Genomic DNA, 16,549 nt, shown 5'->3' on the forward strand with positions numbered 1-16,549 from the left:
GTGTTTGCAACTGTAGCTGAACCAGTGAAACTTTTTGAAAGATCAGCATAAGGTGTGACTATAAAGTAATAAAATGGTTTCCAAAGGACACAGCTTAGAAATAGCTTATTTCTTTGTAGCCATTATATTTACTTGTCACATGTCTGGAAAGACATCAAGGGGTGAGTTTTAAATGAAAATGATGTGGATATGGCCAGAGTGGGCCTCAGAGGCAGTGAATGAGCTTTTTGCTCTGAAAGAACTAGAAGTGATGAGGGGTTGTGGCAGTGGTTTGGACTGGCATTGAGTTTCTAACTTTTAAAATGTACTTAGGTTAAGTTATTGTAGACTTTGGTCTTTATTCGCTGTTTTCTTCCTTAGACCTCTGCCGTATGAGGCACTCACTAAGCTGATAGACGAAGCCAGTGAAGGAGACATGAGCATTTCAATCCTTACACAGGTGGGCAGCTTTGAAAAGCCTGACCTGGCAATTGATATTGCAGTATTTGTTTTCAATTGACCTGACCATTTACAAAGACAACAAAGTAGACATTGTGACACCCTTGCTGCAACTTTTGTTTCTATCCATTCTGCACACAGGAAATAATGGTGTATCTTGCTATGTATATGAGAACTCAGCCTGGCCTCTTTGCTGAAATGTTCCGACTCCGAATTGGGCTGATCATACAAGTCATGGCAGCAGAACTGGCCCACTCTCTTCGATGCTCAGGTATTTATTTTATTCACTAACCAACTTTAGGTGGAAGTAATTTCTAGTGCAGATCCATGGAGTTTGGAATCAGGAAGGAAAGGAAGGTACAGTTTATTTATCCATAGCTCAGAAGCTGTGTTTCTCAGTAACTAAAGGAGCAAAAAGATGACACATTTCTATACTGGTTCAATAACTTCAAAGTGTCACCTCCTGGGGACTTTGCATTCCACATTCTTCTTGACACTCAAGGGCTTTAGAGTTTGGCATACTGTGTTGGGTTCTGATGGAAAGAAGGAAGCTTCTGGACATCAAGTGTGAGTCGCTAATTAGTGCATCACAGTGTCAATGGTCTGTCAGTATGAAGATCGAACAAGGAAGTATTTTATTAACACTAATCTAACAAGTGTAGTCGTACTTTCTCATCAGGACCGCCAGCCCATAAATAATAACCCAGAGACTTATTAATTATGAAAGTTTAGCCTTAGCTTAGGCTTCTTCCTAGCTAGTTCTTATAACTTAAATTACCCCATATATTTTAATCTATGTCCTTCCACAAGGCTTGTTACCTCATCTCCATACTGTCCATCCTGCTTCCTCCACATCTGCCTGGCAATTCTGCATTTCTTCTTCCCAGAGTCCTCTCTGTCCCTAGAAGTCCTGCCTAACTTCTTCCTGCCTGGCTACTGGCCGTTCAGATCTTTATTAAACCAATTAGAAGGCACCTCGGCAAGGACACATCTTCACAATGCAAATATTCCACAGCAAACAAGACTTGAAAATTATTTATAGGTTTGCCAAGATAACAGTGTTAGTTAGGAAAATAATTGGGGCCCGAGGAAGCTATACCACAGAGTTGTCACACAGGTGTATCCAGCCTTGACAGTGCTGCACAGTCTTTGAGAACCGTGTAAGTGGGTTTTTCAAAAGCCAGGCAGTGGTGGTGCACGCCTTTAATCCCAGCACTTGGGAGGCAGAGGCAGGTGGATCTCAGTGAGTTCAAGGCCAGCCTGGGCTACAGAGTGAGATCCAGGACAGCAAGGACTAAACAAACAAACAAAATGCTTAAAGTATAAGAGGATTGGGGTGTGAGGCAGACTCCCACCTCATAACTCTTCTTTTCCATTTTAAAAAAAGTTTCAACAAGAATGACAAAATAGAAGAGCTAAAGAGGGCATGGAAAATCAATCACAACTGCAAAACTCAAACTAAGACTTGTTTGTTTAAATTCCCCACAACAGCTTTTAAAAAATATTTATATTTAATCATGTGTATATTTGCATGTCTGTGTGTACATATGTGAGTATAGGTTCCTGTGTAGTTCAGGGGATATCAGATCCCATGGAACTGGAGTTACAGGTGGTTGTGAGCCACCTGACATGGATGCTGGGAATTGAACTCAGGCCCTCTGCAAGAGCAGTATGTGCTTATAACCACTTAGCCATCTCTCCACTTCCCCACATGGCTTTACATTGTTTCTGAGGGGCTGGAGAGATGTCTCATCAATTAAGAGCATTGAGCTCCTATTTCAGAGAATCTAAGTTTGAATCCTATCACCCACATGGTGATGAACAGCCATCTGAATTCCAGTCTCAGGGATTTACTGCCCTCTTCTGGCTTCCATGAATACTATATACATGTGATACATAGATATAAATATGCAGGGAAGATACCTGTACTCATGAAATAGATAAATATGGTCTGTGTTTTTTTTTTAATTTGAGATGTTCCCTATGTAGCTCATGTGTGCCTGTAATTTGTGATCTTCCCGTCTTCACCTCCAGAGTACTTAGATTATAGGCAGGTGTCACCATGACTGGTGCACAAATATATATATATATATATCCATCCTTCAAGAAGAGAACCAGCAATTATTTTATGCCTGTTATTTACAAGATACTATATTATTTGGTTTTATATTTATATATATTGTCTTATTTAATCCTTTCAGCGACCCACAAGAGAACACAGTATCTTTCTATTTCTGCCAATAAAGATAGAAAAAAAGTTTCAGGCATGAGGTGGTGACTAACAGCTTTAATCCCAGAACTCAGGAGGCAGAGGCAGGCAGATTTCTGAGTTTAAGGCCAGCCTGGTCTACTGAGTGAGTTCTAGGACAGCCAGGGCTACACAGAGAAACCCTGTGTCACCCCCCCACACACACACACACACACCAGCCCCAACAAAAAGAAAGTGAAGGTTAGAGATGTTGAATAACTTGCCCAACATTGCTAGCATTTAGTAGAATTTGAAGCCCTGTCTGTCTGATTTCAAATGATTTCCAGTATTGTGTAAGATTCTGCAACTGTGGTAGCAAGGGATGTTTTTTCAGAGGATTTCTGTCTTAGTTAGGTCTCTATCGTGATGAGAACTACCATGACCAAAAGCAGCTTCTGGGGAGGAAAAGGTTTACTTCAGCTTATTGCCTAAAGTTCATCGTGTGGGAGTCATGGCAGGAGCTGATGCAGAGGCCATGGAGGGGTGCTGCTTACTGACTTGCTCCCCATGGCTTGCTCAGCCTGCTTTCTTATAGTATCTGGGACCACCTGCCCAGGGATGGCCCCACCCACAGTGACCTAGGCTCTCCCATGTCAGTCATTAATAAAAACATACCCCACACACTTGCCAGAGGCAATCTAATAGAGCCACTCACTCAAGTTAGGCTCCCTTTTCCCAGATGACTCTAGTTCATGTCAAGTTGACAAAAAATAACCAACACAGTATGGCTATTCAGTAATAAACCTCAGTAGTGACAAAACTCTCAGTCATTCTTGACCGTTCCTTGTCTGTAATGGATTCTTCCTGTTGGTGTCATCAAAATCATGGAGCTCCATTTTTATAGCATGAAAGCCAAGATTCCTGGGTCTAGCCTATAACTGTTAGTGCTTCCTACCGAATATGTTATCAATTTCTATTCTTGGAGATTGATGTCTCCTCTGATTTCCAAACAATCACTGGTTATATTGTGTTGCTAGAGTTTTCCGCCTTGCCCACAGGGACAAATCTTTGTCACCCACCAGTCCCACAGCCGCTCAGACCCAACCAAGTAAACACAGAGACTTATATTGCTTACAAACTGTATGGCCGTGGCAGGCTTCTTGCTAACTGTGCTTATAGCTTAAATTAGTCCATTTCCATAAATCTATACCTTGCCACATGGCTGGTGGCTTACCGGCATCTTCACATGCTGCTGGTCATGGCGGCGGCTGCAGCCAGTCCTTCTGCCTTCCTGTCCTTTTATTTCTCCTCTCTGTTAGTCCCGCCTATCCTTCCTGCCTAGCCACAGCCGATCAGGTTTTATTTATTGATCAATCAGAACAACTTGACATACAGACCATCCCCCAGCACAGCCAAGTGCAGACCATCTCAGACACCTGCACTCAGGCCCATGGTCCTAATCACCCTCTATGCGGACCTGCTGGGTAACGCCACAAAGAACCCAAGAAGGGCTCCCACAGGACATACAGAACATCCCACAGCAATATTGCTCAGTTAAGCTGTGTTGTCCACAATATTTTGTTATTTTTTATGTTGTTTCTCTTGTTTACATGTTGTTCTATCCCTCCAAAATTAATGGTCAACCTCTCAAAGTCAGGTACTATGTGTCAGGCCTGCTTGTACTTACATTGCTTAAAATGCTGACTCCTATGTAGTACGCTCAGTAAATGACTAATGTTGATGAACACGGTCGAGTTTTCCTCGGTATTCTTAGTAAATTCGCACTCACCTCTGTTCTCTTGTAAGCATACACACTGAGAACTTCTGAGTTGAACTGCGTGTGCAGGTGCACGTGCATTCATTGCTGTTCTCTGAATGTCTCCCACTTCTTCATTCTTCTCACCTTCAAACAAAGACTGTATGGCATTACCCAGCAATGTGGAAGTAGGATGAAGAAGAAACTAGTGGGCTAGCTAATCTCCAATCTAGGGAGTCAGTTCTGAAATAATTAAAAATCGACTGCTGTCTGACTAACCAATTGCATGGTGTTAGAAATGTTTTCTATAACTACATCTTCTAAAGCAAGTGACTGAAAATCCTATGAGAGAAAATCGAGGGGCTAATCCCCAGCTTAGAGGAGAGGGCACATCCAAATAAGCAAACCAAGTGTGGTCACATGTGCCTGCAGTTCTGTCACTTCACAGACTGAGGCAGGAGGATGATAAGTTTAAGACTAGCCTAGGCTCCCCAGTGAGAGCCTGTTTCAAGGAGAAAATGGAGTAAGGAGGCTATGGTAGACAAGCTCGAATCCCTTCTGCCTGCCTTTCTGTTCGTTAGCTGAAGAAGCCACAGAGGGCCTGATGAACCTGAGTCCTTCGGCCATGAAGAACCTCCTGCATCACATTCTCAGTGGCAAAGAGTTTGGAGTGGAACGGAGCGGTAAGACCCAAGCACTGAACTGATTTCGGGGTACTTCATTTCAAATCGCAGTTTTGAATCTTTTTCTTCTATCAAGGGGCTCTTAGCCCCAACATAAATAAAACTCAAGGAAATGAAACATTTAAAAGCCGTCTTTTGGAACAAGATTTGAAAATTGAAATAGTTCAGTTTAACAAAAGGTTTTGGACGGGGGTAGGGATTGTTCAATGGGTAAAGTGTTTGCTACACACACTTGATGACCTGAGTTGGGATCTCTAGCACCTAGGTAAAAGCTGGGCTCAGTAGCTTGTATCCATAATCACCATGACCAAAAGCAACTTGGGGAAGAATGGGTTTATTTGGCTTCCATGTCCTGGTCACAGTCCATCCCTGAGGGAAGCCAAAGCAGGAACTCAAGCTGGGCAGGAACTCAAGTGGACACCATGGAAGAGTGATGTTCACTGGCTTGCTCACTCCTCATGGCTCGCTCAGTTGGTTCTTTATACCACCTAGGCCCACCTGTCTACAATGTCCTGGGCCTTCCCACATCAATCATTAATCATGAAAATGCCCTGACAGACTTGCCTACAGGCCATCTATTGGAAGCATTATCTCAGTTGAGGGTCTCTCTTCTCAGATGACTAGTTTCTGTTAACTTGACAAAACAAAACAAAACTAACCAGCATACTCCTGTGGGGAGATGGGAGGCAGAGACAGGAGAATCTCTGAAACATGTGGGCCAGCTAGCCTGGCACATGCAGCGTTGAACAAGAGAGGCCCTGGCTCAAACAAGGTAGAAGTCGGCAAGCAACACTCAAGGTTCTTCTACCTCCACATGTTTATTCTCTCCTCCCTCTCCCCCACCCCACAGACACTTTTTAAAAAAAGATTTGGAAACATACACATAGATCTTTTTCCTTAAATGATATAACAACTAAGTAATAGCTGTCATGTTTCATTACAATTCTTACTTACATTGATGTATTTATCGTCTGTCTGTGGTATTGGGGAGGGGGACCACAGCGCATGTGTGGAGGTCAGAGGACAAATTTCAGGAGTCGGTTCTTTCCTTCCACCACGTGGGTCCCAGGACTTGAACTCAGGTCATCAGACTTCGTAGCAAGTGCTGGTACCTGCTGGGCCATCTCACTGGCCCTCGTGTTTCCTTTTTACCTGTGTAGTAAATGACCTTTTGTTGGCCTAAGTCAGGAGGACAGCTAAAACCTCAATCTTTACTGTACTCCAATTGGCGGTAATTCAGTACAACTGATAATGTTATGGGTGTATATGTATGTTTGTAGTTGCAACAGATCTGCTGTAGCCTTTCAACCTTAAATTCTAATGCCTGTAAGAGTCTCACAAGCTAAGCTTCATATGCACTGTCTACATTTTTATTAACAAGTGTTAATTTTACATACCACTGAGATTACAAGTGTTATTTTAGTACATACATAGAGCATGTGTTAATCAAAACCAATGTGTACTTTGGATTTTTGCAGTATTATTCTCCTAAAGAAGGAGAACAAGAACCTAACGAAGTTTTCAAAAGGATTATCTCCTATATTCAATTATTAATCTTATTTTTTTCAAGGAGGGATGGCCAGACTTTAGGGTGTTTTGTTCTGTTTTTAAAGTCTGTTGTGTCCCTGCATGGCTTCCAGCGACAGAGCTGACTGGGGTGGTGAGGGAGTGAAGAAAAGACAACTATGTACAGACCACAGAAAAGCTAAAATCCGTGGACTGGGCGCTGATGGAGAAACCACAGCATCCCCCAAGCTCATCCTGTTTCCTATATACAGTTGAACCGAGAGCTAGGGCTCTCACACACAGCTGAACAAGGAGGCAGGTTTAGCTAATCTCCATAGGAACAGTCTTAAGGCTGCAAACACCTGGGGAAAGAAAACTAAGGTGGATGTTTTCTGCACACACTATCAATGTTCACACTCAGATCACCAAAGCAGGCTTTTCTGTCCCTTTGAACTTCACCTGGGAAATGCTTTGCAACTCACACATGGAGCTGCGACATTGGAGTCCTTGACATGCCAGTGTCAACAGCCTACATTCACTCAGGACTCCATTCACTAGGTAGGGCTTCCTCCACTCCCCACAAGTGAGAGAGCAGGAGCTGAAGAGACAGTGCAGTGGTTAAAAGAACTTACTGCTCATCCAGAGGACCCAAGTTCAGTTCCCAACACCTGTGTAGAGCAGCTCACAACTGCCTCTAACTCCAGCTCCATGGAATCCAACTCCTCTTCTGCACACATGTGGCATGCATTTGTGCATACACATGCATGTGCATGTGTGCACACACACAAATACAACACACAAGTAAAAATAAATCTTTTTAAGTTAGAAAATACTACTCAGGCTGGAGGTATTTCTAAAATGCAGATTCTGAGTTAGTAGGCTTGATATGGGATCTTTGGTGCTGATGGTATTGGTCCAAGAACCACACTTAAAACAGCAAGATTGTACTAGTTTTTTAGTTAAGAAAGAAAGAAAGAAAGAAAGAAAGAAAGAAAGAAAGAAAGAAAGAAAGAAAGAAAGAAAGAAAGAAAGAGAGAGAGAAAGATGCACGTTTAAGTCTTTTTAACATGGTAGAGAAAATTAGATGTGTTGTTCTTTTTCCTTTGATCTCTTAATCTATACAGTTCGGCCTACTGATTCAAATGTGAGTCCTGCTATTTCCATCCATGAGATTGGTGCTGTCGGAGCAACGAAAACAGAACGAACTGGAATCATGCAGTTAAAAAGTGAGATAAAGCAGGTAAGATCTAAGCTCAATGAGGTGTCACAATTAATAATAATCTTAGCTGGATGTGATGGCGCATGTCTGGAACCCCGCACGCAGGGGCTAGAGGTTGGAGGATCAAGAGGTCAGGCGCAGCAGCCTCAGCTACAAAGCAAGATGCAATACTGGAGGCACTGTCCAAAAACGAAATCAAAACCAAAGCATCATTTTGGAATCTGACTCTGTTAGGATAATTTATTTTGTTTCATAGCCGGAGTGTAACTTGAACCATTTCTTTTTCAGGTGGACTTCCGTAGACTGTCTGTCTCTACTGAGAGTCAGGTGAAACAATGAGAGATCTTTTAACATTAACTGGCCTTTACTTACCCTTTTAGAATCAGACGTTGTTGCACTAATTTATTTAGTGTCATAGCCTGAGTGTAACTTGAACCATTTCTTTTTCAGGTGGACTTCCGTAGACTGTCTGTCTCTACTGAGAGTCAGGTGAAACAAAGATGTTTTAAACATAGTTTAACCAGCCTTTAATTCCATATAGCATGCATGACCTTATGAGCTTTCCACAAGTAATAACAAACCATGGAATCTCCCTCATAGCGACTGTTTGTAGAGTTTTCCCTTTTTGTCTGGATCCAATGACTTAATTTTTGGAGGATTGTAGCTGGCAACAGATAATAAGAAACTGATGCCCTGGGTTCCCTAATGTGCAGTTTATAAAAGTAGACAGACTACTGCTTTTAAGAATAGCTAGCTGGAGAGATGGATCAGCAATTAGAAACACTGGTTGTTCTTGCAGAGAACATGGTTTTGTTTCTCAGCATCCACATGGTGGCTTACAACAGTCTATAACTCCAGTTCCAGGAGATTTGGTGCTGTCTTCCACTGCATGCATGTGGTACACATATGTACATGCAGGCAAAAGACTCATACACATAAAATAAAAATAAATAAATCTTTTTTAAAATGGTGTTCAGAGAGATGTCTTAGCGGTTAAGAACACTCGCTGCCTTGGTGGGGGACCCAGGTCCACTTCTCAGTACATACATGGCTCACACCTGTCCTTACCTGTAGGTCCAGGGTACCAGATGTCCTCTCCTGGCTCCATGGGCACCAGGCACATACATACTGTACATATGCACATGCAGGCAAAACATGCATACACATAAAATTTAAAATATATTAGTTATTTTATATATATATATATATATATATATATATATATATATATATATATATATTAGTTATTTAAAAAAATAGGTATGCCGAGTGGTGGTGGCGCACGCCTTTAATCCCAGCACTCAGGAGACAGAGGCAGGTGGATCTCTGTGAGTTCTAGGCCAGCCTGGTCTACAGAGTTTCAAGACAGCCAGGGCAACACAGAGAAACTCTGTCTTGAAACAAAAAGAAGGTACTAGAGAGAATAGTAGATTAGGTTAAGGGTTTTATTTTTTTAAATCTTTTTGGTGGGTTTAACATGTCCAAGGCCCTGGGTTTCATCCCAAACCCATAAAAATAAATGACAGAATGGTTTTACTAGATTTTATCACAAAGCTAGACTTTCTCATTAAGGTCCATTGAGTGCTACATACAGATGAAGAGGAGGAGCATCTACACAGGACCAGGAATCAATAGGTGTCACCAAACAATATATTATGGCTTCCTTTCAAGGAGGCAATAATGAATGACTTGTTGCATTATACAAAGAAGTACTTAATATCTTTTACAATTCTGGGAATCATAGTATTTTAAGATCTTCTAGTTGAGAAGGTGCTGATTGAATTCCTTCAAGTGGCACTTCTTTCTTACTGTTTGAGAATTCCACACATGCATATCATACATTTTGATCAAATCTAATCCTCAGTCCTCCCCCTGTCTTCTCCGTGCCCCCCTACTTTCCTCACACAACTTCATGCACTCTTTTTTTTTTTTCTAACCCACTGAGTCCACTGAGTGCTTCTAGCAGGTGTGTGGGTGTAGGGCTGCCTACTGAAGCATGAGCAGCCTTTCAGGGGCCACATCCCTGAAGAGAACTGGCTTTCTCTCCCCCACAAGCCATCAACTACCAATAGGTCCTCATCTGGGAGTGGAGTTCCTGAGCCCCTCCCTACCCACGCTTAGATTTTGGCTGACTTGATTTTGTGTATGGTATGAGTTGATGTGTGCAACAACCATGTCCTTTCTGGAAAACACTGTTCCACAGTGGTCCTCTTTAAATCTTTCCACTCCCTCTTGTGCAGTGATCCCTGAGCCTTGAGGGTCTGTGATATAGATGTCCCGTTTAGGGCTGAGCACTGCAGTCTTAGTCTCTTCATGATGACCAGATGTGGGTCTCTATATCAGCTACCATCTACTGGATGAAAGAAACTCCTTGCACTAAGCCTGGTATGGACATGAGAACTTCAGGGCAGTTTGATACTATGTCCATGTAGACGGATGACAATAGTGAGTTCTCTCCTAGGGCCTATGACCGAAAGACTACACTTGCAGAGATCATTTCTATAGTTATTAATAGCACTTCTTAAGAAAGGCTTAAATAGAATTTAAAAATAGAATTATAATAGCTTACACATTAAAACATCCTGCATAGAAGAGGCAAGACAAGAGATTTTTGTTTCTTTAAAAGGGCTCTCTGAAACCATTTAGGAGAATAAGCCAGTGCTTGAAGCCTACCTTTGAAGGAAACTTGAATACTTTCCTTAAATATCCTTTGGTGTTCATATTTTATACAACGGGAAGATTGGAAATAAGAAGTTGGGGCTGGAGAGATGGCTCAGCAGCTAAGAGCGCTGGCTGCTCTTCCAGAGGACCCAGGTTCAATTCCTAGCAACCACAGCATCTGTTACTCCAGCCCTAGGGAATCTGACAGCTTTTTCTGGCCTCCGTGGCCACTGTGTGCATATGGTACACAGACATATGTGTATGCAAAATACATCCGTACACGTAAAGTAAAAATACCAAAGATAGTTTAAAGGAAAAAAAAGAGCTACTCTGTTTTTTTTGTTTTTTTTTTTGGTTTTTCGAGACAGGGTTTCTCTGTGTAGCTTTGCGCCTTTCCTGGAACTCACTTGGTAGCCCAGGCTGGCCTCGAACTCACAAAGATCCACCTGGCTCTGCCTCCCGAGTGCTGGGATTAAAGGCGTGCGCCACCACCGCCCGGCGCTACTCTGTTTTAAACAAGCGTTCATGTTCAGTTTTTGCCAGGAAATTTTAACTATCTGAACATTTTCATATTTGAAAGTGGAAAGGACAACCTGAGTGCTGTAAAGTTCATCATTGACTTGACTAGTTAGCGATCCTTCCTTTGGTTGATACTAACAGTAGTGTTGGGGTTTGGTTTGTTTTCTTGTGATAAGGTCTTTCTATGTAGCCTGGCTGTCCTGAAACTCACTCTGTAGACCAGGCTGGCCTTGAACTCACAGAGATCTGCCCGCCTCTGTAGCCGATGTTTTCCTGTGTCCTGGCCTGCGTCCCCCAAGTAAACACACAGAGGCTTATATTATTTAAACTGTTTGGCCTAATGGCTCAGGCTTCTTGCTAGCTAGATCCTACATCTTAAATTAACCCATTTCTATAAATCTATACCTTGCCACATGGCTCGTGGCTTACCAGTATCTTACATGTTGCTACTAATGATAGCAGCTGGCAGCATCTCCTCCTCAGCCTTCCACTTCCCAGAATTCCCCTCTCTCTTTGTCCCACCTATGCTTCCTGCCTGGCTACTGGCCAATAAGTGTTTTATTTATCAACCAATCATCCACAGCATGCCTCTGCCTCCAGGGTTCTAGAATTAAAGGCATGTACCATTACACTCAGGTCACATTATAGTTATTATAGATATCCAGTATTATTTATAAATTCTTTATATGGCAAGTCAAAGTCCATGTTGCCAGCTAGATGTATATGGTGGTTAAACTTACCTTTCCAGCTACTTGAGGTTTTTCTCCTACATATTTACTATGTATAGGTCTTCAAAGGGGCCCAGATTAGTAGAACAGGGAGCCGAGACTGTCATTCCTTTCTGACTTTATAACATTGCTTTCCATCCTTACCTGCCTGGGTGCTGGTTTGCATTTTCTCTGTCACTTACCACTACTACAATTTCTAAGTGAAGATATTTCAAGGTAGTTTTTACTTATTTTACCGTTTGCCATGGCATTTGGAGCAAACATATTTCATTGGCTTTTAATGATAACATGCTGGCTAATTACTTAAATAATCTGTAGTTTAATACTATTAATAACTTTTTAAAACAAATAATGGTTGCCTTGCCTCTCCTCTTTAAAAATTTTATTTTCTCAATTTCTTTTATAGACTAATGGTGGTCACCCCTCAGGTATAGATCTGCTGTCACCATCCTTTCTGGTAACTGATCTTGTGTTAGCTCATGTTTCATTCACAAGTGCTTTGATATGCTGTTTATGGATCATAACATAGTATTTGACTATATACAAAAAACACATTGGGAGCTGGAGAGATGGCTCAGTGGTTAAGAACAATTGGTGCTCTTGCAGAGGACCTGGGTTTCATTCCCAGCAGCCACATGGTGGTCCACAGGCATCTTTAACTTTGAGGAATTCCTGTGGTATGCATTTATACACAGAAAATAAATCTGAAACTAAAAAATAAATAATCAATTAAAAACAAATTGATCGTGAACTAACATGACTATAAAGCAATTTCATATAAAAGGTAGAGGTCTGTTTCTTTCCTAATAAGGTAGGAAAGGGAGTTCAACTCCAACCTCTTTCTGATTTCAGAAAAATAATCAGTTTCATAAGTTTTTGTTGCATATATGTTCGTTCTTTGATCTGATATAAGTGTACATCACTGTGCATCAGACAGTAGACCACACAGCACCAACAGCAGTTTGGAGTTTATTGAAAAACCAAATTTGGGTCTGTATCCTAGTGATACTGAATCAAAGACTGGGCTGGGTCCCGGTAATCTGTTCTAAGAAGCTCTTTAGCGATTCTGATGCACTTGTAAATTTCAAAGCTACTCTTGTTGTGACTGCTCTTCTGAGAAGTAATTCACTGAGTAAATGCCAACCTGATGTCATGCACTGGAGATACAGCATTGAACAAAATGGAAATGACTTGATGAAGCTCACAATTTAGCAAGACTCTTTTCTAATTAAAAAGATTTCTTTGATTTTTGTTTTTACCATTTTATTAGAACATATTCTAACATTTTATATTAAGGTATGAAATAATGAGTTTGGTACTTTAATCATATATATTTGTCTGGTTTAAATCATAACAAGTTGTGAATTAATTTGTCACAAACTGAAGAAATTTGGGCTAAACAAAAAGCGAGCTATTGGAAATGATATTTTGACTAACTTTAAGCAAATGCCCTGCATCAAAAAAGGAGGAGTTTGCCAGCTTTGTGAGCTCCGTGCTAGTGATGACAGACAGCATTAGTGAGTTTGATTTAGGAAATTAAATGAGAGAAGTTATTGTCTTAGAAAATATTTCTATAATCCTTTATTTTGTATTTATCTCTGAATCTAATTTGTCAAATAATCATTTTAACCAATGAATTTCTTCCTTTATTTAGCATAATTTTACAGAGTTCTTTATATTGTCATACATATTGCTATTTCATTCCTTTTTATTGCAGAATAACAACCACAGTATTGTTACACCTCATTCTCTTTACCTGTTTGCTCATCAGTTGATGGACATCTGAATGGTTTTATGCACAGTGTTGCTATTAACCTTTATGTACAGAGTTTTATATAGATATGTGTCTTAGGGTATTTACTGCTGTGATAAAACACCCTGCCCAAAAGCAATTTAGGGAGGCTTATTTCAGTTGACATCACAATCCAATCACAGTCCATCTTTGAGGGAAGTCAGGGCAAGAATTCAAACAAGGCAGGAACCTGGAGGCAGAAGCTGATGAGAGGCCAGGGAAGAGTGCTTCTTATTGGCTCACTTCCCATGGCTTGTTCAGCCTGCTTTCTTACATAGTTCAGGGCTACCAGCCCAGAGATAGATAGCACCACCCACAATGGGCTGGGCCCTCCCCCATCAATCACTAATTAAGAAAACGCATTGTAGGCTTTCCTATAGCCTAATCTTACGAAAGCATTTTCTTAATTGAGAGTCCCTCTTCCCAAATGACTCTAGCTTGTGTTGACATAAAACTAGCCAAAACTGTGCATTTTCATATCTCTCAGATCTGTTTCTATGATCTGAGTAGTTACTTTCCCATTGCTGTGAAAAAGTACCTAACAAAAGTACTTACATTCACATATACATATACAAATACTAAAGGGTAGGATATACTCACATAAGAGAGAACATGCACTACTTGTGTTTCTGAGTTACCTCAATTAATTTAATACTTTGCAGTTGTATTTATTTCCTACAAATTTTCCTAATTTCATTTTTCTTTGCAGCTAAGGTTCCATGTGGGCATGTTGCACATTTTCATTATTCATTCATCAATTGGTAGGCATCTAGGTTGACCCCATTACCTTGCTATGGTGACTAGAGTAGCAGTAAACATGGCTGTACATGTATCTTTGTGGTAAGATGTAGAATCCTTTGGTTACATGCTCAGACACGGCACGGCTGTGTCAAATGGTAGTTCGGTTTTTGCCATCTTTTGAGAAGCTGCCACAGGATTTCCACAGCAGCTAACAGTGAATAAAGGTTCCCCTTCCCCCTCCTGATCCTTGCCAGAATTTTTGTTTGTTTGTTTGTTTGTTTGTTTGTTTTTGAGACAGGGTTTCTCTGTGTGTCCCTGGCTGTCCTGGAACTCACTCTGTAGACCAGGCTGGCCTCGAACTCCCGAGTGCTGGGATTAAAGGTGTGCATCACCACCACCAGACTGTGGTTTCTTAGTGAAATTTAAATTGGGCTTTTTACATTTTTGTGTAACAAGGATTCTTTTTATATTCTAAATACAACATTCTTATATGTGACTTGCATATATTTCCTCTTTCTGTGGATTTCCTTTTCATTCTTACCAATGTTCTTTGAAGATTAAAAGTCTTCCATTTTAACAGATCAGTTTTTCTATTTTTTTCTTATGTTATTCATATCTAAGAAGTTGTTATCCAAATCAATGCCACAAAAATGTAATTCCATTTTTGGACTATATGCTGCTATATTTTAAGGACTTTATTAAAATAGTTTCAGCCCTTACGTTTGGGGCTATGGTTATATTGGGAGAGCAACTCCCTAAGAGTACCTCCAGCCTCAGTCATTTACTAGAAGTCAACAGGACTAACCAGAGAGTCATACGAGTGTGATTTAGTACAGCAAAAGGATGAACAACAAAATCAGCAAAAGAAAAGGTGCACTGGGTGAAGCCCATGGAAAACCACACAAGATTCTAGAATACTCCCACAGAAGAGCCATATAGGATGCACTAAAATCCCTCCAGTGACATGTTACAGCGTACATGAAGTGCTGCTAACCAGAGTAGCTAAGTAAAGACCCAGCACAGAACCCAGGGTCTTTGTTTGGGACTGGTCATATTAACAGCTTCTGTGTGGCCTATCCCAAAACTCCAGACTCCCAGGATGAAGGCAGGTGTTGTACATAAACTTCAGTGTTGACATAATCCCCCCAAAAGCCCACATTTCCAGACTGCTGCCATGTAGACGAAATTCTAAATGGTCTTACTAAATAAGAGACAGCCAAATACAGAGTTAAAAGCCCAGAGATGGAGCAGTAGCCAAGAGCTGAGACCACCTTATCTTACCACTTGCTGCGGTCCTCCCCCCCCCCCCCCGCCCCCCCTCCCCCGGCCCCCACCCCCACCCCCCGGGGGGAGAGATGGGGAGAAGGAGGAGGGGGGAGATGGGGAGAGAGAGATCTTCTTCCTGTGTGTCTTGCATTTTATTGCTTTCCTCTTCTGCCTTCTCATTGCCTCTAAACCCAGCCACATGACTTCCTTGTCACTGTCTGTCTATACAGACCTCCTGGTCTCTATGGTTGATACTGGGATTAAAGACTCAAGGGTCACCATGCTTGGCTGTGTCCTTGACCACACAGAGATTCTGCTTGCCATGTGATCTGATTAAGGGTGTGTGCTACCACTACCAGACTTCTGCTTAATGGCTTGCTTTTACCTCTGATCTCCAGGCAAGTTTATTAACATACAAATAAAATCACATTTCAGCACAAATAAAATATCGCCATACCAGCCCAAGTGCCAACCCTGTAAAATGACTTTCAAAAGTAGCACTCCATCTTCTGTTCTGCTGTGTTTACTCTATTTTAACCACTCTCAAGGGCAGGGCAGGACCCAGGCCAACACAAAATGAACTCCATGGGGTTTTTGGTTGGGGGGTTTTGTTTTGTTTTTATATGAATGTTTGGGTATGGGGGTTTTGCTTTGTTTTTGTCTTATTGGTCTTTTGCTTGTTTGTTTTGATTTTCCTTTTGTGGTTTTTATTTGTCTTGGGGCTTTTTTTCTTTTTTTCCCAAACAATTCGTTTGGGCTCCCATTTTTTTTCATATGGTGTGAAATAAGAGCACAGCTTCATTCTTTGGCATGTGGATATCCAATTGTTCAGCACCATTTGTTTAAAAGTCTACCTTTCCCCCCATTCAAATCTCTTGGAACTTTTATTGCCTTCTCTGTCTGCTATCATGGACTCTAACCCTCTGGAATCATAAGCCCAATTAAACGCTTTCTTTCATAAGTTGCCATGGTCATGGTGTTTTATCACAGCAATAAAAAAGTAACATACAGAGGCTTGTGTTAAAAGTCATGAGAGTGACAAACGAAACCAT

General features: G+C 41.3%; 1 protein-coding gene across 9 annotated transcripts in view; it reads left to right on the forward strand.

Annotated features, from left to right (window-relative positions):
- Window positions 1–16,549, forward strand: part of Phka1 (phosphorylase kinase regulatory subunit alpha 1) — a 138,798-nt gene that overhangs the window by 110,624 nt on the left and 11,625 nt on the right. For 3 of the 9 annotated variants that reach the window (XM_076561791.1, XM_076561796.1, XM_076561794.1), the window contains 7 exons: window positions 361–439; window positions 580–709; window positions 4,964–5,065; window positions 7,696–7,811; window positions 8,079–8,117; window positions 8,241–8,279; window positions 12,105–12,155. In XM_076561791.1, the coding sequence (XP_076417906.1) occupies window positions 361–439; window positions 580–709; window positions 4,964–5,065; window positions 7,696–7,811; window positions 8,079–8,117; window positions 8,241–8,279; window positions 12,105–12,155 (556 nt within the window). The remainder of the gene's footprint in view (window positions 1–360; window positions 440–579; window positions 710–4,963; window positions 5,066–7,695; window positions 7,812–8,078; window positions 8,118–8,240; window positions 8,280–12,104; window positions 12,156–16,549) is intronic. The other 6 variants (XM_015989437.3, XM_076561797.1, XM_015989438.3 and 3 more) reach the window with 4 other exon arrangements.

Source organism: Peromyscus maniculatus, chromosome X (genome assembly GCF_049852395.1).
Source record: "Peromyscus maniculatus bairdii isolate BWxNUB_F1_BW_parent chromosome X, HU_Pman_BW_mat_3.1, whole genome shotgun sequence".
Classification (NCBI taxonomy): Eukaryota; Metazoa; Chordata; class Mammalia; order Rodentia; family Cricetidae; genus Peromyscus; species Peromyscus maniculatus.